The sequence below is a fragment of the Mesoplodon bidens genome (assembly GCF_964165515.1).
Source record: "Mesoplodon bidens genome assembly, chromosome: 19".
Taxonomy (NCBI): domain Eukaryota; kingdom Metazoa; phylum Chordata; class Mammalia; order Artiodactyla; family Ziphiidae; genus Mesoplodon; species Mesoplodon bidens.
In genome coordinates this window covers 12,509,155-12,534,787 of record NC_138179.1, presented here as the reverse complement: position 1 = coordinate 12,534,787, position 25,633 = coordinate 12,509,155, and the positions used below count along the sequence as shown (strand labels likewise).

General features: G+C 46.0%; 2 protein-coding genes across 9 annotated transcripts in view; one reads left to right on the top strand and one right to left on the bottom strand.

Annotated features, from left to right (window-relative positions):
• RHBDL3 (rhomboid like 3) overlaps positions 1-3,710 on the top strand; it is a 44,318-nt gene extending 40,608 nt beyond the window's left edge. For 3 of the 4 annotated variants that reach the window (XM_081220280.1, XM_081220279.1, XM_081220278.1), the window contains one exon: positions 1,296-1,660. In XM_081220280.1, the coding sequence (XP_081076406.1) occupies positions 1,296-1,567 (272 nt within the window). In that variant the 3' untranslated portion in view covers positions 1,568-1,660. Of the gene's footprint in view, positions 1-1,295; positions 1,661-2,876 lie in introns of those variants that run through there. The other variant, XM_081220281.1, reaches the window with a different exon arrangement.
• Positions 3,711-3,748: 38 nt separating this feature from the next.
• LOC308607105 (protein Njmu-R1) lies at positions 3,749-21,884 on the bottom strand. 5 transcript variants are annotated; one of them, XM_081218710.1, is made up of 10 exons: positions 21,590-21,884; positions 20,430-20,510; positions 17,891-18,016; positions 16,843-16,983; positions 16,540-16,597; positions 14,613-14,732; positions 13,768-13,832; positions 13,478-13,614; positions 12,562-12,665; positions 3,749-4,825 (listed from the first exon to the last, which is right to left on the bottom strand). In XM_081218710.1, the coding sequence occupies exons 1-10, from the start codon at positions 21,727-21,729 to the stop codon at positions 4,787-4,789; spliced, it is 1,011 nt and encodes a 336-aa protein (XP_081074836.1). In that variant the 5' UTR covers positions 21,730-21,884; the 3' UTR covers positions 3,749-4,786. The 5 variants fall into 5 exon arrangements, with proteins under 5 accessions (XP_081074836.1, XP_081074834.1, XP_081074835.1 ...); XM_081218708.1 differs by lacking the exon at positions 3,749-4,825 and adding an exon at positions 4,832-5,409; XM_081218709.1 differs by lacking the exon at positions 3,749-4,825 and adding an exon at positions 8,419-9,340.
• Between the last annotated feature and the right edge of the window lie 3,749 nt (positions 21,885-25,633).

The following is a 25,633-nucleotide window of genomic DNA, read 5'->3' as shown; positions in this document are numbered from 1 at the left end:
GAGTTTGTTTGCAAGGAAAGGAACAGAATGATAAGTCTTGCTGTTTAGAAGAATCCAACTCCAAGCACCGTAAAAACTAAAATGTGGTTTTGGAGCTGGAACCAATGCTATTCAAACCTCGTGTGCGGACCGCAGGGCCTGTGAAGCAAAGGCAGGAAGATGCCCCAGGGCCTGGGGAAGCGTGTGGGAGGGCACGGTGGGCGTCCCTCGCCGCTCCTTTTCCGCCATCTATTGGCCACCCCTGGAGTTGCAGGGTCCAGACCAGGAGGCTGGGCAATTCCCCTGGGGAAGGATCATCCCTGGAGGTGCTGGCATCTATGGGACGGTTAGTGTGGAGAGAGGTGCCCTGGTTAATTAACTGGTAACGCAGAAGTAGAAAATCCCCCTCAAGGGCTTTAGTCTGTCAAATGGGGATAAGGATCCCCACAACTTGGTGTTTTTTGGGTGGTAGGTAATGCAATGGCACAATTTCCCAGCACTTACCCTTTCAAGAGAGTACATCCCCATTGGACTGGCCAACCCAAGAAGGTCGTGCGAGAGCGATGGGTTGGAGAGCGGGATGGGGGCGTTCTAGAATCCGTTAAGATTAAATTCCAGCCCTTCGCTGGGATTGTTTATTTCCATCCCTTCTTTGCCCGTCTTTCCCTTCATCCCTTCCTTCCAGCCACAAAAGCACTGGTTCTGAGGGTTCTTTAAGGGTTTTGAACTAGTACATGAAGACACTTTATAACATGTAAAGGGCTAGCACGTATTGAGGTTGTTATTAATGTCCCGGCCGTGCAGCCTGGTACCTAGAGGCTGAGACTTCATACAGATGGGGAAACTGAACCTCCAGGACTCACGCCTGCAGGGGTGCAAGGGCCTTTGGGCTTCTGCACAGAGCTGTCCCCTCTGCCTGGAACGCTCTTCTTAGGGTCTTCTCTTGATATTCAGATGTCAGTCCTTTAGGAAGATCTGGCCTGATTCCCCAAACTAAAGAATCCCCCTCCTTAAATGTGGCCTTGATTTTAAATCACCTATTTTTTTCCCCATAGAATTTCTTTCACTCAAATTATCTTACGTAGGTAACTATATGCTGGTCCATCTCCAGACCCTGTAAGCGCTAGGAGGACAGAGGTTTGTGTGTTGTCTCCACGATTATATTTCCAGTGCACAGAGCAAACAGTGCTTGGCCTGATGGGTAGTGAATGCCTTAGTGGGTGGACGGCTGGATGAATGGATGGACTGCAAGGCCTCCTGCTCAGCCCCCGCCCCGTGGCCCTCCTGTGACTTCTCTGTGCTTCCTCCCCTTGCAGTGAGTATGGAGTTTGGGCGGGCCGTGTGGCTGCGATTCCACCCATCAGCCTATCCCCCGTGCCCTCACCCGAGCTTCGTGGCGCACTTGGGTGGTGTGGCTGTAGGCATCACCCTGGGCGTGGTGATCCTGAGGAACTACGAGCAGAGGCTACAGGACCAGTCGCTGTGGTGGATTTTTGTGGCCATGTACACCGTCTTTGTGCTGTTCGCTGTCTTCTGGAACATCTTTGCCTACACCCTGCTGGACTTAAAGCTGCCGCCGCCCCCCTAAGGGCCTGGAGGACCTTGGTCGGGGAGGGGAGGGAGAAGCAGCGTCGGCAAGCAGCAGCCGCGTTCTTTTGCTCATCACCAGCTCAGTGAGGCCAGGCAGGCGAGGACAAGAGACGCTGGGCCGCTGTAATATTTGTGTTCCGATTTGAACAGAGTGGAGGCATTTTTCTGAAAGGCACCTGTTGGAGGATTTGGTTGTGGCTTCTGTAGTTTTTCTAGATGGTTCTGAAAACCTCAGGCCAGGGTGAAGGCCTGGGGTGGGATGAGAGTGGCCGTCCCCTCGGGCTGGGCGTGTCCCACGTGTACAGGGGTCCCCTCCCTTGTCACAGACTGGGCACCAGCCTTCTCATTCATCGCCACCTTGAGACATCTAAGCGCGTAAGGACTGCCTGAGTCTCTAGTAGCCAGGCGGGCCCTTGTCCAGCCCAGAGGTCACTGTGGGCCAGGAAGTGTTCCCTCCATAGCTGTTGGGTCTGGAGCTCTGGAGCGGAAGGGGGCCTGGTGGTGGAGGACATGTCGACTTTGGTCTGGGGGGGCCCAGGGTGCCCTCCCATGCATGTTAGTGGGTGCTGGGATGTGGCCTCTAGTGCCTGGGGTGGGCAGAGGAGGGCGATTGTGTAACTCCAGGCCCCACCTTTGCCCTGCAGGTACCCAGCGAGAGGAACCCAAGCGGGAGGGAATAAACTTCGTTCCAAGCTCCCCCCGCGGAAGGGTATCAACTTTGGGTGTCTCCTGGGTGCTGACATCTCACACCAGTGCCCCAGCATCCATGCCTTCATGTCCAGGGCCTTTTCTTCCCCTTCTACTGCCCTGACCCCCCAATGTGCCTGTCCTTTGTTTATAGAGCCAGTGTTCTGATACGTGCGTGCATGCGTGTGTGTGTGTGCGCGCGCGCGCGCGTGTGTGTGTGTGTGTGTGTGTGTGTGGTCTGGTGGGCGGATGCACGTGGGATGGGAAAGACAACGTGAGGCCAGTTGGAGGCTGCAGAGGAGGCTGTGAGGGGCAGAGGGGGATGGGGCGGGAGTTTGCATGAGAGGAAGGAGGGTGCTGAGAGATGGGAAAGAGCTTGCCCCCTTCTTCCTTGCCTTTCTCAGAGAGGCTACTGGCCTTTCTTGCCTTTCTCAGAGAGGGTCCCAGTAGCCTCTCTGAGAATCACTGACCGTGGGAGACTTGCCGTGGTGGAGGGAGAGCTCGGGCCTTTCCAGGGACCCTCAGGATGCTGAGGTTTTCCTCACCTTTGCCAAGTTCTGCTCTGATTCTCATCTAGAATAGACTCCCTATCTGAAAAGATTCTGTTGTATCTCCCTTAGGAGCTTTGGGGGCGCAGGAGAGGCTGGAGCAGGAATGTGGAGGCCAAGTGCCCTTTTGAGTTGAGGGCACAGGGGGCTACAGTAAAAGGAACTCAATTCAGATGGAAAACTGCTCCTGGAGAAGAACTGTAGGGTGCTTGGGTGAGCGTCACAGGTGAGGGTAGCCCGTAGACTCAGATGCTCAGAGCTGGGAGGGAACATGGAGATGATCAAATCCATCCCCCCACCCATTACACAAGTGGCAAAACCAGGCTGAGGCAACGACCCCTGACAGAAGCTTGTGCCCACCCTGAGGGGAGGGTGTGGGGAGGATGGCCTTTGACAAACTACGCCGTTTCCTTTATGCCGCTCTGGGAGCTCACAGCCACTGACAGCCCAGGAGGCTGCGTTCGTGCAGGAATGGGGAGCCCTTAAATATACCAAGGTCCAGAGTCAGCCAGGCCAAGCATTTGGGGGTCTTGGGCCACTGTGATCGCATGTAAATGGTCAGGGTCTTCCTAGCCAGGGACACCCCCAAGCCATGCCAAGCCCTTCCCTGGCTGTGCCCAACAATAGATGGTTCTGGTCCCCGCATCTGGCTCCCGAGGTCCTGCTGCACTTGTGCCAACGCTGTGCTGAGGACTCCCAGCCCCAGGGTAGGGGATGAGCCTGGGTGTGGCTGAGCTGTACCAGTCTGTGTCCTGCCAGCCACCCTCTGCCCTCCTGAGAGACAGGTGTAGTTGGAAGAGTCTGCTTCTTAGGAGACTCTGAGCTGGAATGGGGGCCGAGAAGTCTCGGGTGAGGATGGAGGGGGGGCCTCAGCCCTGGGCTGCCGCCACTGCTAACCCTGAGTGGCACTGTCCTTTCCTGGAGGGACAGAAGCTGCTGGCAGGGCTCCCCCTCCAGGCCCTGGCACCTGAGAGCTCTGGGATGTGGGTGGAGGGGGCAGAGAGGGGCCTTCTTGTTTGGTGCGGCCTGGAGAGGGGCAAGAAGACTGTGAACCAGAAGAGTCTAGAAAGCCCTCAGAGAAGTACCCAGTTCCTTCAGAGTTTCAGATGGAAGCCTGTTACCGAGACGGACTGCCTGAGGCGGAAGTCCTGTCTCCCATCCTGTTAAGTCTGCCCTGCAAGGTCTGGGACGCGCTAAGGGAGCCTCCTCCACACCTCAGGCCTCCAGCCCCAGCTGCTCCCTGTCCAAAAATAACCCTGAAGTTCTTTGCTGTGCTTAACGCCCACCTGCACCACCTCTCCCAACCATCGCTCCAAGCAAGACTGCCCAGTGATGACGGTAGTCACTTCACACCACTCAGGTCTCCAACCCAGGGCCGGGAGACAGCTGTCCGGTAAGAAGGCTTTACTTTTGGAGTCTGGCTTTCTCCCCGGCAAGTCCCTCTGTTCCCAAGCTCCCAGCACCTGCCAGCAGCACGTCCCCGTCGTCCTCCGTCCTTCCGCCTCTTGTAGGGCCACCTGGCCAGGGTGCTGGGAAGCAGAGGGTGGAGTGAATCTTCAGGCTGTGGAGGCCGGTCGCCTTTCATCCACAGGCTCCAGAGATTGAAAGCTGAGGTTCCCCAAACAGCAGCCCTAGACTCACTCCCTCCCGAGACGGAAGAGGAATCACGGAGACTGGGGAAAGGAAAACAAACCTTCAGAGGAGCAATTTCGGTTTAATGACACCATTCATCATTCATTTTTTAATTAGGAAAAGCTCCCTAATGAGACGCTTTTGACAGCTAATGGGATTCTCAACTTCCATGAGAATCATTCTAGCCCAGAGGATTAGGGGAGTTGCTGCTCGCCAAGCCTGGATCTTCTTTCCCCAGCGTCCAATTTCGTTTGCAAATAATGACGGTTCCCGGGTGCAGTGGAAACCCTTTCCTGACACCATTCATGTGGCTCCCAGTGCTGGCCGGAAAGCTCTGCAACTCCTCTGCCTTAAAAAACTGCCCAACACTGATCTTCCTCCGCCCAGGACTTGAGTAAGTGGAAACAAAAAACACAAGCTGCAATGTTTGTTTCTAAATATTTTTATATTGTGTATAGTCTGTATATTTTTGTTGTAACATATTATTTGAGCACAGATTCCATTAAAGATTTTTTTTTTTCTTTAAGCCATTGGTTATTCAAGAAGTGACCTCAAGGGCTGCCATTGGACTCTATTTCATCTCAGTTTGGGTTAGGGAGGGGGAGAGTGTGGACAACAGTGGGGGTGGGTCTACGATGTATGCGCTACAGATGGGGCGTCCGTGCTCGGTGCTGGTGTTTCCAGCTTGGTGGTTCTTTTTTTTTTTTTTATAAATTTATTTATTTATTTATTTTTGGCTGCATTGGGTCTTCGTTGCTGCGCACGGGCTTTCTCCAGTTGTGGCGAGCGGGGGCTACTCTTCGTTGCGGTGCGCGGGCTTCTCATTGTCGTGGCTTCTCTTGTTGTGGAGCACGGGCTCTGGGCACCAGGGTTTCAGTAGTCGTGGCACGTGGGCTCAGTAGTTGTGGCTCACGGGCTTAGTTGCTCCGCGGCACGTGGGATCCTCCCGGGCCAGGGCTCGAACCCGCATGTCCTGCATTGACAGGTGGACTCTTAACCACTGCGCCACCAGGGAAGCCCAGCTTGGTGGTTCTTACCGTTTCTTGAATTACTGAGTTCTTTTGAGTGGTTGATGAAAGCACGATTTCTCTGCCCATAAAAATGCACAGATAGACAATTTCGTGTACGATTTAGGGGGAGAGGGCTGTGAATAAGGAAACTCATCCATAGTTTCAGGTCAAGAAACTCTGTGCCAGCTGTCCTGGTGGGTGCCCTGCCTTCCCCTTCCACTCTTACACGGTACCCCAGTGAGAGCTTAATATTTTGACTATTATTATTGGAGGAATTGTCTTCAAAATATCCTAGGTACTTCCTTCTTTACCCCAATGGTCTAGTCTTTAGGTCTTTCTAGAGGCTGTCAGCACCCTGATCTTGAGAAGCGATTAGGAATGTTCTCAGGGTAAAAGGGCATGGACAGTTCGCATACAGAAGGGGAAAATAGGGGCTTCCCTGGTGGCGCAGTGGTTGAGAGTCCGCCTGCCGATGCAGGGGACACGGGTTCGTGCCCCGGTCCGGGAAGATCCCACATGCCACGGAGCGGCTGGGCCCGTGAACCATGGCCGCTGAGCCTGCGTGCCCGGAGCCTGTGCTCCGCAAGGGGAGAGGCCACGACAGTGAGAGGTCCGCGTACCGCAAAGAAAAAAAAAAAAAAAAAAAGAAGGGGAAAATAAGAGGAGCATTAAGTGTTAAGGTAGAGTCTGGCACTTGGTAAGTTTAACAGTCGAGTGGGCTTTGAATGGATGAAACCTGAGGAGGTGGCCCGTTCTCACCAGTTTTTCTAAGCTGACGGCAGTGTATGTAGTTTTGCCTTTCGCTGGAGGATTAACCAACCCTGTTACATTCACTGTGTTTCCCTTAAATGTTTTCACATCAGTTTCCTGTGTATCATTTACAAAGATTTTTAAATGCTTTCTGGGATGGCAGAAGTCACCCCAGAACAAACTTGAGAGCAGGGTTCAGCCTAAAGCTCCAGGAACCCACTTCTGTTTGGAGTGTGGAGAACTGACTCCCCTAGAAGGAAAGTCTGCATCCTGTCAGCAGCCGTGTTCCCAGGACTCAGTTCCACGTTCCGACACCCGAGGCAGTTAAAGGTAAGCTCCCTGGCAGCCAAAAGTCGTTAAGCCAGCTTTGGACTTGGCCTCTTATCACTTCCTTCTTCACTCTTCGGCTTCCTCCCTTCTACTTAATGAAGATTCTTTCTTCCCATTACTTAATGTTTACCGATAATGAGGTAATTATGAAGACCAGTTACTGGGTACCTACTATGTGCCAGGGCACTGGGCGAGAGGCACTTTCAATCTTACTCTCATTTAATTGCACAGCTACTTGGTGTGAAGTGGGTGTAAGTACACCCGTATTGACACATGAGGGGAAGGCTTAGAGAAGTTCAGTAACTTGCTAGTAGGGTCACACCCAAGACTGCCTGGTTCCAAAGTTCGTGTTCTCAGCCTCCGGGTGTTTGTATAGAACTTTAAGGACACTAAGTTTGTAGAAGCAGCAGGGTGTTTGTTTAAAGAGCCAGTCTCATTGCCCTGGGCCTAGGGCCATCGGTCACAGCCGTGAACCTTGGAACATGAACTCCGGTGTTCACTTAACAGGATCTCCATTTTGTCAGCCCTCCCAGAGGTAGGTCACAAGAAAATCAGCAGCTATCACCCCCTATCACCCCCAATTTCCAAAATCTAGCATTTATGCCAGCGCAGAGTGGTATGAAGTCCATGAGGCACATTTAAGAAGTTTAGCAGATATAGGACTGGAGCTGCCTTCTTAGACCTCCAAATGGAAAGACTTCATTGAAGCCAGTGGGGTTTCCATTACTAAGAAGACACATGGTTAGGAAAATGTAGTCCCAGTAACTGAATCTTATTTCTGAGACACGTGCAGGCTTTTCTGGCATCTGGTATAGGTGATCCTCTGGTAAAGGAGAGGCATTCTGTCATGGTTAATAATGAATGAGAGTGAAAGGAATTGACTTGGGTTATTGAGTTCCAAAGGTAAACTCTACTAGACAATGAATAAAACATTGTGATGGGAATTGCTCCTACACTCTGCCTCATGCCTCCTGCAAGATGCAGAAAGGTGTCTCCCAGCAGGTGATTTGATTTCCTTCAACAAATTCCTTAGCCTAACAAGTATAATTTCCCCCATAAACTTGTTGTGAATTAATAAAAATGTCAGGCTGGAGAATTGAGCTCACTGAATAAAAATGACTGTGCTAGTGAGAAGCTAAGTTGTTTTATTATTATTATTATTATAAATATAATTACAGATAAATTGAGACCATTTTTGATATGTGACAAACATACATTTCCTGTGTATAGCACACAAATAATACATAATGTATTCCACACTTGAACAAATGCCTTTTAAAACTTTAAAAGTTAATATATTAGCTTATTAAAATTTGAATACAGTACATGTTTTTGGTCATGAGCTCTTTGAGTTTCTTCTCATGGCCCACAAGATACTCAACTCCATGTCACTATTTTCCTTGTCTACAGTAGTGATATACAGTTTATCATACACTTTTTTTTTTTTTTTTTTTGCGGTATGCGGGCCTCTCACTGTTGTGGCCTCTCCCGTTGCGGAGCACAGGCTCCGGATGCGCAGGCCCAGCGGCCATGGCTCACGGGCCCAGCCGCTCCGCGGCATATGGGATCCTCCCAGACCGGGGCACGAACCCGTATCCCCTGCATCGGCAGGCGGACTCTCAACCACTGCGCCACCAGGGAGGCCCAATCATACACTTTTAAAATAAGACTGTTTGGGCTTCCCTGGTGGCGCAGTGGTTGAGAGTCCGCCTGCCGATGCAGGGGACGCGGGTTCGTGCCCTAGTCCGGGAAGAGCCCACATGCTGCGGAGCGGCTAGGCCCGTGAGCCATGGCTGTTGAGCCTGCGCGTCCGGAGCCTGTGCTCCGCAACGGGAGAGGCCACAACAGTGAGAGGCCCGCGTACTGCCAAAAAAATAAATAAATAAAAAATAAGACTGTTTTATATATAACTGTGTAATGTAGTGAGCTTACATTACAAAAAGTATATATAAAAGTACATATAAAGAATATGTAATTATGCCTTGACTCTTTCCATAAATGACTTGAAGCAGGTAATACATTTGCTTTTAAATGCTATTTACAACATGGACTCTTGAATGATATGTGAATTTGAAAATGAAAAATATGTTTTCCAGACTCAAAATGTTGATGTCTTAGCATTGTTTATTTAAAAATTTGATTTCCAAGTGGGCAAACCTACATTAGAAAAAGATTCAAGGGCTGTGCCATAGAATCGCTTGTTTTCCATAGTCATTCTGAATTTAATGCTATAAAAAAGATGCTACTTGGATTTTTTTTCCTACACTGACTATGATCCAAGTTATTAAAGTTTAAAACCATATGAAAGCCTTTATGAGGATCCTGAATTGTATTTCTCATTAAAGAAAAGAAATGGCTCAGTGAGTCATGTCTCTAGACTTCAGTATAAGAGAAAGCAGAAGGCCATTGTCAGTCATTTGGAAAGTTAAAACTCAGCACTTAATGTGAATTTAGATGAGTGTAGGAGAGAATTTTTATGGGCTTGTGTTCCTCTGAGCATCCTGAGGGCAGTGAGAACACAAGACTTCTGATCTTCTAAACAAAAATCGTTATCAAATGGATTTATTAAAGAGCTAAGCAGAACAAACTGCAGTCATATGTGTGTAGCTACAGTTGGCTTCCATGGGAATTATAAATGGCTCTGAGAACACTTTCAATTGATTCAGAATAAAACAATTTAAGGCTTGCAACAAATGTACAAAAAACTAAGAGTAATGATTAACCCTGACATGAAGAATCTGTTACATTTGCTTGTAAAATTTATGTACTTTGTTTCTTTTTTAACACTCTGTTTAAAAACTCCAGCATTTTCATCTGAAAGAAAAAAGAAAATATAGGCTCTTGGCAAATACCTGTGAACAAATGAAGAAAAGTGATGGGGCCACTTCTGCAGTAGCTTTCCATCAGAGATAATGTTTTATCTTGAAGCTAGTACATCTATTTTTTTTTTTTTTTTTTGCGGTACGCGGCCTCTCACTGTTGTGGCCTCTCCCGTTGCGGAGCACAGGCTCCGGACGCGCAGGCTCAGCGGCCATGGCTCACGGGCGCAGCCACTCCGCGGCATGTGGGATCTTCCTGGACCGGGGCACGAACCCGTGTCCCCTGCATTGGCAGGCGGACTCTCAACCACTGCGCCACCAGGGAAGCCCGAGTACATCTATTTTTAAAGCTCATTTACTTCCTTACACACTCATGATTTATTTGCATATTGACATGAAGGCTGGCTTCATCATCCATCCATTATCAATCAGACAAAAAAAATCTATCAAGCACCCACAGGATGCACAGATCTGTTTTTGAAATGGTGTCGTGGTGTTAATCTGTCCTAAAACTAGGAGTACTTTTTTTAAAAGAAGCTATAGTACGTTGAGAAAGAAGTATTATCATTTTTCTGGGAGGAAAATTTGCTAAATACTGCAGCAAACTCCTCACAGAAGCCACAAAATCACCTCTGAAGTTTTTTAAGGAACAACTCCCTGAAGTCTAGAATTTATGAGACCAGCAAATGTAAAATTTTCACAACTCTAACACACATCTCTCTAGGGCTCAGTGAAGACTTGCCTCAGATTTATATGTCTAATTAGGTTTAATCTTAAAAGTACAACATGAAAAAACCTAGAATGTTTCAAATAATCTGAAATAGCAATCCTATGACAGTTATAACAACTGCAATTTCAAACACCAAGGCTTGCATAACTTCACAATATAATCATCTCAAAACGTGATCAAAAACTTTGGGTAGGAGCTTCTTTCATAAATTCTTCGAGGACAGCTACCACACTTTTGGCTTCGGGCATTTCTTCGTGTTCCACTTTAACAATCTTCAAAAGGATATCTCCACTACCACAGTTCTTTAGGAACATGTAACATTTAAACAAAGCATAATGATTCATTTCTGCCTGCCGGATAAATCTCTTCAAATTATTTGTGTCTTGTATGGCCTAGAAAAAGATTATCCAGTTAAATATGTGTTTAGTGAGATAATAATGAAGCCTGAAAAAGATCTCCTATCCAGCTGAGAGCTCAACATATGTTACTGAAATGTCTGCTTTTTATTTTTGAATATTTTCATCTTTTTTTTTTTTTTTTTGCGGTACACGGGCCTCTCACCATTGTGGCCTCTCCCATTGCGGAGCACAGGCTCCGGACGCGCAGGCCCAGCGGCCATGGCCCACGGTCCCAGCCGCTCCGCGGCATGTGGAATCCTCCCGGACCAGGGCACGAACCCGTGTCCCCTGCATCGGCAGGCGGACTCTCAACCACTGCGCCACCAGGGAAGCCCCTATTTTCGTCATTTTTATTGCTAATATGCTTTGCCCTTGGTAGAACAAAATCTTTTATATATATAAAGTAAAAATACTTTACAAATCTCCTAAATAAGGTGACAACATGCCTCCCCACCAAAATTTTGAACACTTAGGCATGGAACTCCTTTTTTTGTGCTTTCCAACTAAGATATGTCACAAATTACAAGACTGACGTCCTTGAAATATAAGCAAGCATTCAATCCAATTAATTGGATATGCAATGGTACATATGCAGAAGCCACTGAAAAATATAAATGGAATGCCTTTTGAGGATTCTAGTTTGTGTTTGTTTTTAAAAAATTATTTTAATTATTGTGAATAAGGCTTATGGTACAAAATAGATACAGAATAATGCAAATTTATGGTTAAGACCCAGAGTCTACTTGACAATTTATCAAAAACTGTAAAGATATTGTTTACATATAAAGAATGACAGGTAACATCTTTCATTAGTATTGCCTTTACAATTCATAATGTCGCTATATCATAGTGGATAGATTTGCTCCATTGAAATGTGTCTTTTTGTTTATTTGCAAATAGTAAACTAATATGAAAAAATATTCATCCTGAATAATAATTAAAGACAGATTTGAACAGCTATGGAGTGCCAGTATTAAATTAATAAAAATAAATAAGATTGATAAAAACTGTTATATTAGGTTCTGCATAGAAAACCCACACTCATTGCTGGCCATTCTGTAACTTATTCCTATTTTTCTGAAGTGCAAGCTGGCAATTTGTAATAGGAACCAAAGCATTCAAACACTTTGACTTGGGAATCCCACTTTAGGGAATATCCCCTAAGGTAATAATCCAAATGAAAAAGATACGATCCAGCAATGCTCCTTCTGCATCTACCTGAAGAAAACAAAAACACCTATTCAAAAAGGTACCTGCACCCTCATGTTCCCTGCGGCATCACCAATGACACGAAGAACCCAAGTGTCCACTGACGGATGAGTTGACAAAGAAACTGTGGTATGTATACCCAGTGGAATACCACTCAGCCATGAAAAAGAATGAGATCCTGCCATCGGTGACAACACGGATGGACCTCAAGGGCACCATGCTAAGTGCTAAGTGAAACAAGTCCGACAGAGAAAGACAAATACCACACGATCTCTTCTACATGTGGAATCCAAATATATAGAGAGTTAAAAAAAAAAAACAAAAAAAACAAGCTCATAGACTTCGAGAACAGACTGGTGGCCACCAGAGGCAGGAGGTAGGGAGTGGGAGAAATGGGCGAACTGTTTTGGTTTTGGTTGAAATGAACTGAATTTTTAAAATGCAAATAAAGGGACTTCCCTGGTGGTCCAGTGGTTAAGAATCCATCTTGCAATGCAGGGGACGCTGGTTCGATCCCCGGTCAGGGGACTAAGATCCCACATGCTCTGGGGCAAGTAAGCCCGCGCGCCACAACCAGAGAGCCCGCACGCCGCAGTGAAGAGCCCACGCTCTGCACCTAAGACCCGACACAGCCAAAAAATAAAAAATAAATAAAAAAGCAAATAAAAACAGTGATATACCATCGTCACCCTGTCAGATTAGCAAAGATGAAAAGTTTAGGTACCCAGTGGTCACTGGGTGTGGGAAGACTGGCACTAAGGATTCTAGTTTTGAGAATGACATCATAGCTGTAAAGCAGATTTGTTACTCCGTCACGGGTACTAATTACAGTTCAGACAAAGACTATGCGTGGCACTTGGCACACAGCCGATCAGTTACCTTTAGTTTAAAGTTCTCCAGGACTTGTCGAAAAAGAAAAGGGTTACCTCCTTCAGCACCATTCAAAAAAGCCTGCATCCAATCCTCACAAAACCGATTGCTTCCTATAAAATATTTTAGAAAAATAAATAAAAGTGAAATCACAAGACATTTATTCTTCCTTTCTATTTATTTTCTTTTTTTAAATTGAGGTGTAATTGACATATTAGTTTCAGGTGCACAACATAATGATTCAATCTTTGTATACATCATGATATTCTTTCCTCCTTTATAAAAACTCTTAAAATGAGTTATTTAAGACTTCTATAATGGTCTAAAAAAACTTAACTCACCACCAGGTTAAGAAATACCAAAATGGTTGAAGCTCCAATGTGCCTCTTCCCAATCACATCCCCTTCCTTTCCCATCAGAAAGAATTATCATGCCCATGTCTTTCTTTAAACTTTTGCCACATACTTTATCTATAAGCCCTATATAGTAGTATTTTGCGTATGTTAAAGCTGTATTTTTCTTTCACGGCTCTTGCACTATATAATACGTTTGTGTGCTATACCGAGACATATAGCTCTAGTTCGCTCATTGTCACGGCTATATAGTATTCCATTGTACGAACAGAGCAGTTTACCAGTTCTGTTGACAGACACTTAAGTTGCTTTCAGTTCTTGGCTATTTCAAACAGTGCCCTTATGAACATCTTGTATTTGTCTCCTTGTGTACATATACAAGAGTTCTCTCTATACCTAGGAGAAGAATTGCAAGGCATGACATGATTTCCACGTTTCTAGAACTGCTATTGTTTTTGGTGATTTGGGGAGAAACATGTAAAACTGCACAAGACAGGAAGGATAAGTTTGCATCCTTTGTTCTCAGCGCAAAAAAGGAGATTCACAAGCCTGCTCCCAGGGTTGTGGCTCACCTGCGTTGTGGAACTGAGGCCGGGAGCTACTACAATCGATGATCACAGACTTATGCTGCTCCTCCGTCATGGCCATGCACAAAGACGTCATGGTGCCTTCGTGAATAAGGCCTTGGAGACTGGCCACACTCAGAAACCTGCCACACACACAATCCTTTTGCACAAACTATATTACAGGATGGGAAGGAGGAAGCAAATTCATTCTGCATTGGGGGCGGGGGTGGGTGTTAAAAACATAAATATCAGGCTTGCTGTGGAAAAGGTTCACTCTTTGCAAAACTGTTCTTTACCTGTGAATGTCTCTCTGTGTTTTTTCATCTGATTCTTTAACCTCAACAGGAGTATAACTCAGAGCCTATGAGAGAAAAATAAAGCCTAACTGACACATGTATTCCAGTTTTCCTTGTTAGGCAGCCACTTGTGACTAAACATCACCTTCCCCAATCACCACCACGCTAGACAGTGCTTGCTGGGCACTGTCCGGGAGCTCTCCAGAGCCTTGTTCAGCTGTTGCTCACTAATGGTCTGAAACCTGGCTTCACCACCTGGGCTTGTGGAGCCATCCAGCCTCAGCTGCATCTACCTACCACATATTTACATGAAAAACCTGGCCATTTACTCGAGCCTTCCCCATTGTCTGGATATTTTAGTGAATTTTTCATTTTTTATTTGGACATTTTTATATAGGTAGAATCACTTTTGATTTCCATCTTCCTTCTCAAATTATTTTGGAAATTACACCTCTTCCAGATCACTTCAAAGAGTAATTATTTTAGGGAGTTCCCTGCTGGTCTAGTGGTTAGGATTCGGGGCTTTCACTGCCGTGGCCCAGGTTCAATCCCTGGTCGGGGAACCAAGATCGCATATGCTGTGCAGCGGGGCCAAAAAAAAAAAAGGTAATTATTTTAAAACGTTTTATCCTATTAGAAGACTCAGCATTTGCAATTCTACCTTAGTAGTGTAACTTTCTAGATCTGAATAAATAGAGTGTGGTCTATCCTAATGCAGGCATTGTCTGAATGAATATTCGGGGGGGAAGGTAATGTTCACAGAAAATAAGTATGCCTTTAAATAATCCAAACTCAGCCAAAGCGATTCTCAATTAAGGAAATGCTTTTGTTTGGGCAATACTTACAGCATGTAGCAGAAAGGTAAGCTGCTCCTGAAAGAGATGAACCACCCTTTGGATTGGGCATACAACATCCTCAAACCAGCTGCTCAGGTAGGACTGCACGTGGTTCTCCCCACCCCTTTCCTAGATCAAGAGAGAATGTCATTTGCTTTGATATCAGCCTTCACCTTGGACTTAACATTTTCTTCATGATACTCTTGACAGTGAAAAGAACTGGGGACAGACACCTTCTTTTAAGCTAACGCCACAAATTTTAAAAAAGGAATTGTGATATAACTTTGCTGGGCTTGTTGGACAGAGTGGGGATTAATTCAGTACTGCATTTCTTAAAAACACACTAAGAAATGCGTTATATAAAATGAAGAGACTGAATTAATAGGGTTCCATGCTATTTCTTCACTGAAGGGAGTTGGGGCATTTACATGTCAGTCTCCTCCCACTGTACTGTGAACTCTTGGAGATACTCTCTTAATACTCCTCATCTCCCCAGCACCTGGCAGAGCGTCTGAAACGTCCATGGATGAGCTTATAAAGTGCCTGTTGAATGACTGAGAGAATGCAGATAGTTCATTCACACTCGAAATGCGAACAGGGAAGGATACAAGTCATCGCATCAGAGCACTCAAGCCCACTCTGGGTGTCAGACACGCTGCCAGGAGCTCATTTGGCTTCCTTGGCTGTGCTGCTCCCTGGGGCTGGAGGGAGAGCTCCAGCCTGGGAGAGCAGCTCCCCCTAGACTCGTATCCCCGGCTCACTCCTATGCTATCCTTTCCCCTCCTGCAGTGTCTTGTAAGCACATGCACGACAAGTGAAAGGAATTATTACCACGTGTAATGGGGAGTAAATTTTAAGAGTTATGACTTAACTGCCACCAACCAAATGCGTAGTTTTTAAAAGGTATGGATAAAGGAATCGATACGGATGTATCTAATTCATAAAAGATCGATTAATGAAAAATGGGATGTTTCTAAAAATCTTTGAGGTTGAGTTCAAGGACAGTCATCCCATTGCATAGCATGTCTCTGGTGCCAGAGGCTTTGTGGGCCATTAGTTCTGACCAGAATATAAATCTTATGTGTCTAGAAATTGGGAAAAGAACGTCATCTTCCTCGCTTGGCATGTTACTATATACCTTTGAATTTAATTGAATTTTTCATAGATGCAAAACTTCAGAAGCGGTCTTGTGAAACTTACAGCACTTATAGGACTATGTTCCCTGCTTCCCTTAACAAGCACCTTTCTTTTTTTTCTTCTTTTTTTAAAACAGAAATCCATTTTAAATTAATTTATTTATTTTTGGCTGCGTTGGGTCTTCATTGCTGTGCGCAGGCTTTCTCTAGTTGTGTGGAGTGGGGGCTACTCTTCACTGTGGTGCGCGGGCTTCTCATTGCAGTGGCTTCTCTTGTTGCGGAGCACGGGTTCCAGACACACGGGCTCAGTAGTTGCAGTGCACGGGCTCTAGAGCGCAGGCTCAGTAGTTGTGGCGCACGGGCTTAGTTGCTCCGCGGCATGTGGGATCTTCCCGGACCAGGCTCGAACCCGTGTCCCCTGCATTGGCAGGCGGATTCTTAACCACTGCACCACCAGGGAAGCCCCCAAGCACCTATTAGCCCGCAAAGTAGCACATTTTCAGAATTTCTAAGTGTCTGTGTCCACCTGGATGATTTGACAAGTATAGCAGTCGCATAATGTTAATCATCTCAGTCTTTAAAAATATTAATGCAGGTACTTCCCTGGTGGTCCAGCAGTTAAGACTCCACGCTCCCAATGCAGGGGGCCCAGGTTCAATCCCTGGTCAGGGAACTAGATCCCGCATGCCACAACTAAAGATCCCACCTGCTGCAACTAAGACCCGGCACAACCAAATAAATAATAAATATTTTTAAAAAAGAATGAAACTCTTTAAAAAAAATTAATGCAATCATCTTACCTCACAGTTCATGTTATTTTTCAGCCCTTGAATATACTTGTCCAATTCAAGCCTGAAAGTATGTTCTTAAGGAAGCAATAAAGGATGAATCAAGAAAGGGTTTTATTTCTCAATAGGTAATATAAAAATCTCTCAAATAACTGTCAATTAAAACAAGCCAAGACAAACTGGTCGTATGGAGGTCTGAAATTGAACTTAATGCATAAGAGGTAGAAAACCTTTTCGGAGGTTGCTAGTAATAATCCTCTACTTGCCTGCCAACATTTTCCTTCCTGATACCCTCAAAGACCAAAGAAAGGATATAGCTCAAGTCCTTTTTCAGACCCTCCTAAAAAGCAGACCACATACTCTGAACAGTTATGTTCAGAGTCTGTTGTTGTTTGGGAAAGTAGTTTTTCTTGTTGGAAAAGGCAGTAATAACAACCAACTCGGTAACCTGGAGTTCTAGAAAAGAAAGAAAAAGGTTAAATATATTATTTTGATAACTCATGCATGTAGTTCTGTAGACTCCTCTGAGCCCTGGTCATCCTGATCTGGTAATACCATTAGACTGCTCAGTAGGTCAGAGCTTCCCAGACTTCTTGGTTTACTTGTAACAACAGAGAAAAATGAACATATACCATAATGGGCTTTAGCTGAAGCAGCACCTAACAAACATGGAATTTCTTTGAATTCTCCTGTCTTATGTGAAAAATTCATGCAAATTTCACTCTTGTTCATAGTTTATCCATGTTCACATAAATATAATCATCTTTTCTCCCTCCCCTAAACCTTCATGAATTACTGAAGCTCCAGGCAGATGTGAAGTGTTTATCCGATGGCCTTATCTTTGGTATGTGGCCTCATACTCCTGAGAGGACTTGATGCCAATATCATGGTCTGAAGTGAACTACAATCAAGGGGTGTAGTGGAAAGATGGCTGGAATTCAACTGAGGACACCTATATTTAAGCCTGAATTCCATCAATGTGACCAGCCTTGGGGCCTCAACTTCTCTGAGTTTATTACTTCATCTGAAAATGGAAGTAAGAGTATCTGCTTTATCACCCCTTTGTAAGGAGAATGGCATTGAAGCTTGTGAAAGCCCTTTACAACTGTCAAGTATACACTTATAGTTTTGGTAATGAGCTCTTTTCTTCCAAGTACAAGACTATGTACGTAAACTGAGGAGTCAGAGTCTCTGCCATTCAGTTAATTCCATTCCACGAAGTGTGGGAGGCCCAGTGCTCAGCTGCCAGGGAACAAAGATGAACTCTGCAGGTCTAGTAGGTACTGATCTTTTGGAGTTTCTCACCACTTCTCATATTTAGCTCAGAAATAAAACTTCAGGATACAGCACATTTTATACTTACCTCAGCTCCACAGATGCAACATTACCCAGCCCTTCAAAGACTGCTCCCTTAGAAAGACGCTTAGCAATGAAACTGCACAGCTCTGGCTCCAATTCAGATGGTAGATTAGTATCCGCCAAGGAGAGGCTTGACAAATGAAAAGACACACGTTCCTTACCAGTGGACTCTGCATTTACACCCCGTAAGTCAGACAGGACATCGCTAAAAGCCCTCACTAAGGACTCGGCAAAGCTTTCCATCTGACTCCTGTTGGTGAGGCTTCTAGGAATGTATATCACCAAGTATGATCTACCTCATCCATTTAAAATAGTTCTATCTTTCCAGCTCATTCTCTCTAGTATTATGACTCCACTGGGACCCCCAAGCCACTGACCTTATATCTTTTTCACAGTAGTCTCAAGTTTCTCATCCTCACCTCCTTCCTCCTTACCCAGCATAAATTCCAGTCATTGTAATCACACCCCTGCACACATTCTCATTCAACCCCTTTGTTTTCACCTCCCTGTACCTGCTTAGCAAAACTTCAGCCCTGGTTAGTCCAGCTGTCTACCTACTCTGCATCTGCACCTATGCAGCTGAATGTGGTTGGACAAAAACCCATATCCACAGTGTCTAGTCTCATTTTAAATTAATGACCACTAGGAATTCCCTGGCAGTCCAGCGGTTAGGTTGGTGGTTTCACTGCCGTGGGCCTGGGTTCAATCCCTGGTCGGGGAACTAAGATCCTGCAAGCCGTGCAGCACAGCCAAAATACATACATACATACATACATACATACATACATAAATGACCACTAGCCTCCAGTGGGCCCTACTGCTGCCCAGCTATCACATTTCCTGGTTCACTCATTCTTCAACTCTTTGAGATCTCTATTTTTCTTTAAATTAATTAATTAATTAATTTTGTTTGCATTGGGTCTTCGTTGCTGAGCGCGGGCTTTCTCTAGTTGTGGCGAGCGGGGGCTAATCTTCGTTGCAGTGCGCAGGCTTCTCACTGCGGTGGCTTCTTTTGTTGCGGAGCACGGGCTCTAGGCACGCGGGCTTCAGTAGTTGTAGCTCGCGGGCTCTAGAGCACAGGCTCAGTAGTTGTGGGACACGTGGCTTAGTTGCTTCACAGCATATGGGATCTTCCCAGACCAGGGCTTGAACCCGTGTCCCCTGCATTGGCAGGCGGATTCTTAACCACTGTGCCACCAGGGAAGTCCCCTGAGATCACTGTTTCATGCCTCCTCTTCTTTCCTCAATCCTCCAACTACCTACTACCCATGAATAAACACACCAGCTTAGTGATCATTTATGAGCTAAACATAAACACTTCAGTTTGGTTAAGATTAGAATATAAACAGAAACTATGAATTGAATATGCAGGAAGAAAAGCTCTTCTATCACCAAACTTCCCAATATAAAGTATAAACCCAATACATCTCACATCTTTGGTTTCATGTTATGGAAAATTTCAAACAAATAAAAAGTAGAGAGAATATTATAATGAACCCACTTGTACCTAACACCCAGTTTTGACAATTATCAGCTTATGGGCAATCTTGTTTCAGCTCGGGCGGGGGGGATAAACTGGGAGACTGGGATTGACTTTTACACACTACTATATATAAAATAGATAACTAAAAAAGACCTAGTATACAGCACAGAGAACTCTACTCAATACTCTGTAATAGCCTATATGGGAAAAGAATCTAAAAAAGATTCTATGTATACATATAACTGATTCACTTTGCTGTCCACCTGAAACTAACACAACATTGTAAATCAACTATACTGCAATAAAAATTATTTTTTAAAAAATCTTGTTTCACCTGTACTCCCATATTGTCCATACCTCCCACTTCCCAGACGTATTTTGAAGCAAGTTTCTGGAATCATATTATTTCATCCCTAAATTTCTCATTAGGTATCTCTGAAAATGAGGACTTAAAAAATATATATGTATATATATCCACAGTTCTATTACAGTACCTGAAAAATGCCTTAAATCATCCATCATCCAGTCATTCAGTGAACATATTTTTGTATTATACTCCACTTTGCATCCATCAAGTGTTGAGGTTCATTCATTCATATATATATAAGTATATGTTAAATATCTACCCTGTGCCAGGTACCACTCAAGGTACTAGGTAGGGAGACATCGATGAACAAAAGAGATAGCAATCCCTGCTATCCTGGAGTTTACATTGTAGCGTGCAGCAGAGGAGCTATGAAAGGGTATTCAGTGGGGGGGGGGGAAGGAGGATTTTAAATTTCTTGATACTTATATTGAACATTTACTGGAGTTCCAATCAAGAAGCTCAGATTAACTGTGTGGCTAATCACCCTGGAGCTAATCACAAGGGTATTTGGATCCGCCCCAGCCTTGGCTAAATGAACGAATAAAATCAAGATGAGGTTCCTAGGGGAGAGGTGGGCTTGATGGTTTGACTCAGGGAAAGCTGCGTGGAGACAGGGTACCCACTGACATCTGCAGGCCAGAGATGCCCTTAAGAGAAAAGCACATACGCGGGATATGGCCAAGCTGTTTTTACCTGAAATCATCACCAGAGGGAGTTTCTGCATTTGTGCCACTTGGGCTTCCATCATCACTGTCCGCTCGCTGCTGTGCCAATCTGCACGCCGCAAAAGCAAGTCAGCTATCAACTTATGGGTTCTAACTCAAGCGGAGTATGGGGCCCCACCCCCCGCAAGCAGGATAGGGGCAGTCAACTAAAATGCTGCAAGGTAGAAGTGCTTGAATCCTCCACTGGGTCCATTGACAGGGAAAACCCATAAAACAGCTCAGACAAGAGCTCCTTCTCTCTCCAGGCCACTTAAGGGGTGGAGGAAAGGCTAAATTAAACATCCAGAAGAGTCAAGGAAATTTACTCTTAAAAACAGACTTTACAGGGAATTCCCTGGCGGTCCACTGGTTAGGACTCGGAACTTTCACTGCTGAGGGCCTGGGTTCAATCCCTGGTCGGGGAAATAAGATCCCCCAAGCCACGCACTGCGGCCAAAACAAAAACAAAAACAGACTTTACAGGGCCAGAAGAACCCCAGGAAGTCTGCTGGGGCGGAGGGAAAAGAGGCAAAGGACAGAGGGTAACTAGCAGGTGGGCGTGGGGGTAGGGATGGCGGGTTGGGGATGGAGGAGAGTGGAGAGACAATGACAGGAAGGACAGGGGATGGGAATTGACATTATTATTATTATTATTATTATTTTTTGCGGTACGCGGGCCTCTCACTGCTGTGGCCTCTCCCATTGTGGAGCACAGGCTCCGGACATGCAGGCTCAGCGGCCATGGCTCACGGGCCCAGCCGCTCTGCGGCATGTGGGATCTTCCCGGACCGGGGCACGAACCCACGTCCCCTGCATCGGCAGGCGGACTCTCAACCACTGCGCCACCAGGGAAGCCCGGGAATTGACATTATTGAGTGTGCGTGGCACTGCGCTAAACAAAAGGCAGGGGCGACAGGAAGGAGCTGGAAGATGTCAAGGACAGAGCGCAGAGGCATGGGAGGGCCAGGCACAAAAGTCCTGGGGGCCCGGAAGTACCGCGTAAGGCGAGGAGGGCCCTGAGGGCCAGAGACCTTGGCTGGGAGGGGAGAAGACGGCGTTTGAGAGCGGCCAGGCTGCGGGACCCGGGGTGGGCTGCGGGGCCGGGCGGTGGGGCCGGGGCGGGGCCACAAGGGCGGCCGGGCGCTGCACCTGCTTCCGCGGTAGCTGTAGAGACAGTAGTGGCTGCTGGGCGGCGGCTCGAGTCTCCGCTCCTCAGCGGAGCCACCCTCCTCGCTGCTCTCTAGCTCCTTTTCATCCCCATCCAGCGATTCCTGCAAGGAGGGGAGCATCGCGGCGGCCACTGAACGGCCCTGTGTCCCCGCCAAACCGCTCCCCCGCTGCCGTACAGTCCTCGGTGGCCCGGCTCCTCCGGCTCCCGGCCCTCGCGTATCTGCGTTCCGCCGGTTTCCCGGGCTCTCAGGCGAGGAAGCTGGACCGCCCCCTGATTTTCGTGTCTTCCCTCAGATCATTCAGGTCTCTGCAGAAACGTCACTTCCTCAGAGAGAACTTGACTGCCCTATGTAAAACACATCCCACACGCACGTCTTCTGCTGTCCCATCAGTCTCTGTCCCGTCCCCTTATATTTCCTTCTTCTTCATCGCACTTAACCCCCACGTTATGTATTTGTTTACTATGTCTCTCCCAGTAGAATGTCAGCTTGTTCACTGCTATATCCTCTGTCCTAGCCCACGGCCTACGGTGCTCAAGAACTGTTTGCTGAATCAGTTTTAAGATTTTGTAACGCCTAGGCATGTTTTTCTTGCACGTTTCACCCTATCACCATATCAAAGATATTAAAGTACACCTACATCCCATGTTAACTTTATATAGAAAAATAATAGCTAACATGTACTGAGCAGTTTCTGTGTGTGAGAACCCTTCTAAGTGCTTTACAAATACTTACTCATTTAATTCTCACAACTCCATGAGGTAAATATTATCCCATTTGACAGATGAGTAAACCAAGGCCGGTATTACGTAACTTGTCCATGGTAAAATAGCTAATAAGTGGCAGAGTGGCATTCAAACCCACTCTGGTTCTAGAACTCTTTTTTTTATTATTATTATTTTATTTTTGGCTGCCTTGGGTCTTCATTGCTGCCCGCAGGCTTTCTCTAGTTGTGGCGAGTGGTGCACGGGCTTCTCATTGCACTGTCTTCTCTTGTTGCGGAGCGCAGGTTCTCAGCGTGTGGGCTTCAGTAGTTGTGGCTCGTGGGCTCTAGAGCACAGGCTCAGTAGTTGTGGCGCACGAGCTTAGTTGCTCCACGGCATGTGGGATCTTCCTGGACCAGGGATCGAACCCGTGTCCCCTGCATTGGCAGGCGGATTCTTAACTACTTCTCCACCAGGGGAGTCCCTCTGGGGCTCTTAATACTGCAAAATTGAATTGAGGATGACTTGACCGAAAATTATTGGACAATTAACCTCAGGGTTGTTTTGTTCTGTTTTTTTGTTTGTTTTCACTTCTTTAGATCTTTAATTTCTTACAATATTTTGGTTTTCCAGCGTATAGTTCAGAACTTTTGTTAAATTTATTCCTAATTTTTATGCTTTTTGATGCTATTGTAAACAGAATTGTTTTCTTAATTTTATTTTCAGATTGCTTGTTGCTAGTGTATAGAAGTACAACTGATTTTTTTTTTTTTTTTTTTTTTTTTTTTTTGCGGTACAGGGGCCTCCCACCGCTGTGGCCTCTCCCGCTGCGGAGCACAGGCTCCGGACGCGCAGGCTCAGCGGCCATGGCTCACGGGCCCAGCCGCTCCGCAGTATGTGGGATCTTCCCGGACCGGGGCACAAACCCGTGTCCCCTGCATCGGCAGGCGGACTCTCAACCACTGCGCCACCAGGGAAGCCCGCCCCTTGATTTTTGTATATTGATCTTGTACTGTGAACTTTGTTGAACTCTTATTAGCTCTAGATTTTTAAAAAATGTATTCCTTAGAATTTTCTATAAACAAGTGTATTAGTTTTCCAGGGTTCCCACTAACAAAGTACCACAGACTGAGTGGTGTAAACACACACACACACACAAATTTTTTTTTGGCTGTGTGGCTTGCAGGACTGAACCTTGGGGTCCCAGAGTGAAAGTGCTGAGTCCTAACCACTGCACCCTAAACAACAAAATTTATTGTCCCACAGTTCTAGAGGTTAGAAGTCCAAAGTCAAGGTGAAAACAGGGCTGGTTCCTTCTGAGGGCTATGGGGAAAAGTCTGTTCCAGGTTTTCTCCTTGATTTATAGTGGTCTCCTTCCTATATCTCTTTATATTGTTTTCTTCTGTACCTATCTCTGCAACCAAATTTCCTCTTTTTGTAAGGACACCAGTCACCAGTGTCCACCCCCATGACCTCACCTTAGCATTATTACCTCTGTAAAGACTCTATTTCCAAATAAGGTCACATTATGAGGTACTGGGGGGTAGGATTTCAACACATTACTTTTTCTTTGTGGGCTTTTTCTTTTATTCACACACTCATGCCATCTCTGAATAGAAATGGTTGTACTTGTTCCATTCCAATCTGGATTCCTTTTACTTCTTTTCCTTGCCTAATCACCCTGGCTGGACCTGCAGTACAATGCTGAATAAGAGTGGCAAGAGTGGACATCCTTATATTGTTCCAGCACCTTCCTTCTTCATTTTTGTTTTTGGTAGAGCACTGGGCACCATCTAAAATTATCTTATTTTTTATTTTAGGAAGAATGAGTAAATGCTTTTCTATATATAACCACTCCCTACTTCAGACCAATTTCATCTCTTATCGAGATTACTGTCACATTCTCTATGACTTGCCTTTCAGCCTCCACCAATCCACTGTTCTCACTGTAGGCAAAACGATTTTTTCTAAAACTCAAATCTAATTCAGCTTCATACTTACTAACTCTGTGACTTTGTGTCAATTACTTCAACTCCCCGCCCCCCCCTTTTTTGGCTGCTCTCCCCGCAACTTGTGGGGTCTTAGTTCCCCGATCAGGGGTCGACCCTCGGCAGTGCAAGTGAGGAGTCCTAACCACTGGACCACCAGGGAATTCCCTGCTTCAACTCCCCTAAACCTCTTTTTCTTCATCTGTGTTAACCGGGTGATAACAATGGCACCTCCATCACAGGTTTGTTGAGACAAGTAATGTAAAACTTACCACCTTGTCTGGCGCACGATAAGCGCTCCATGGATATCTACTATTACTTTTTCCTTCTAATAGTAACATCTAATTTACATTACTAGTTATTTCTCTATGCCAAACTCTGTTATAAGTGCAGACAGAGGAAGTTTAAGTGGCTTGCCCAAAGCCATGCAGATAGGCAGTGGTACTGGTGGAAAATGAACCCAAGCACTGGACTCTTAACCAGCTATACTCTTATTTGCGTTTTTCTCTAACTGCGCTCTTAAAACTCGTCTGTTGCTTCCCAGAGACTTCAGCATAAAATCCAGCTCCTCAGGCTGCTGGAGAATCTCCGGAAGTCGCCTTTGCCAGCCTCCCTAGGATTATCTCTTGCCATCAGCCTCTTCATTACAAGCTCCAACCCTACTATCTCTAGTGTTTTTTCAGGTGCTCAGGCTCAAAGACGTGCACTTTTTGCGCCCTTAGTGAGATACCCTCTCCTCCACCTCGTTTGCTCCCATTGACCCTGCAGGAAACCTTCCTCGATAGCCCAATGACCACCAAGGCCCTGTAAACGGTTCCTCTCCTCTGAGGTTCCGCAGCACCTCGAATTTCCGTCACCGCGGTGGCCACGCTGCGTCGTTTACGCATCCGTCACCGACCTGTGAATTACAAGGCAAAGACTGCGACTTCTTCGACTTAGTGGGCAAACGTCCAACACTTACTACAGAGAGGAGTAATCCGGGAAATGAAACAAAATGAAAAATTCTGTCTCAATTATCCTTTATTTGTAGTTTACCTTGAATTACTCTGGTAACCTATTGAGGTTTTTTTTTTTCTCCAATTCGCGCTGTCTCGGCGCACGTACGTGTCACCAGCTCTTTTTTTTTTTTTTTTTTTAATTTATGGCTGTGTTGGGTTTGGGTCTTCGTTTCTGTGAGAGGGCTTTCTCTAGTTGTGGCAAGTGGGGGCCACTCCTCATCGCGGTGCGCGGGCCTCTCACTATCGCGGCCTCTCTTGTTGCGGAGCACAGGCTCCAGACGCGCAGGCTCACGGGGCCAGCTGCTCCGTGGCATGTGGGATCTTCCCAGACCAG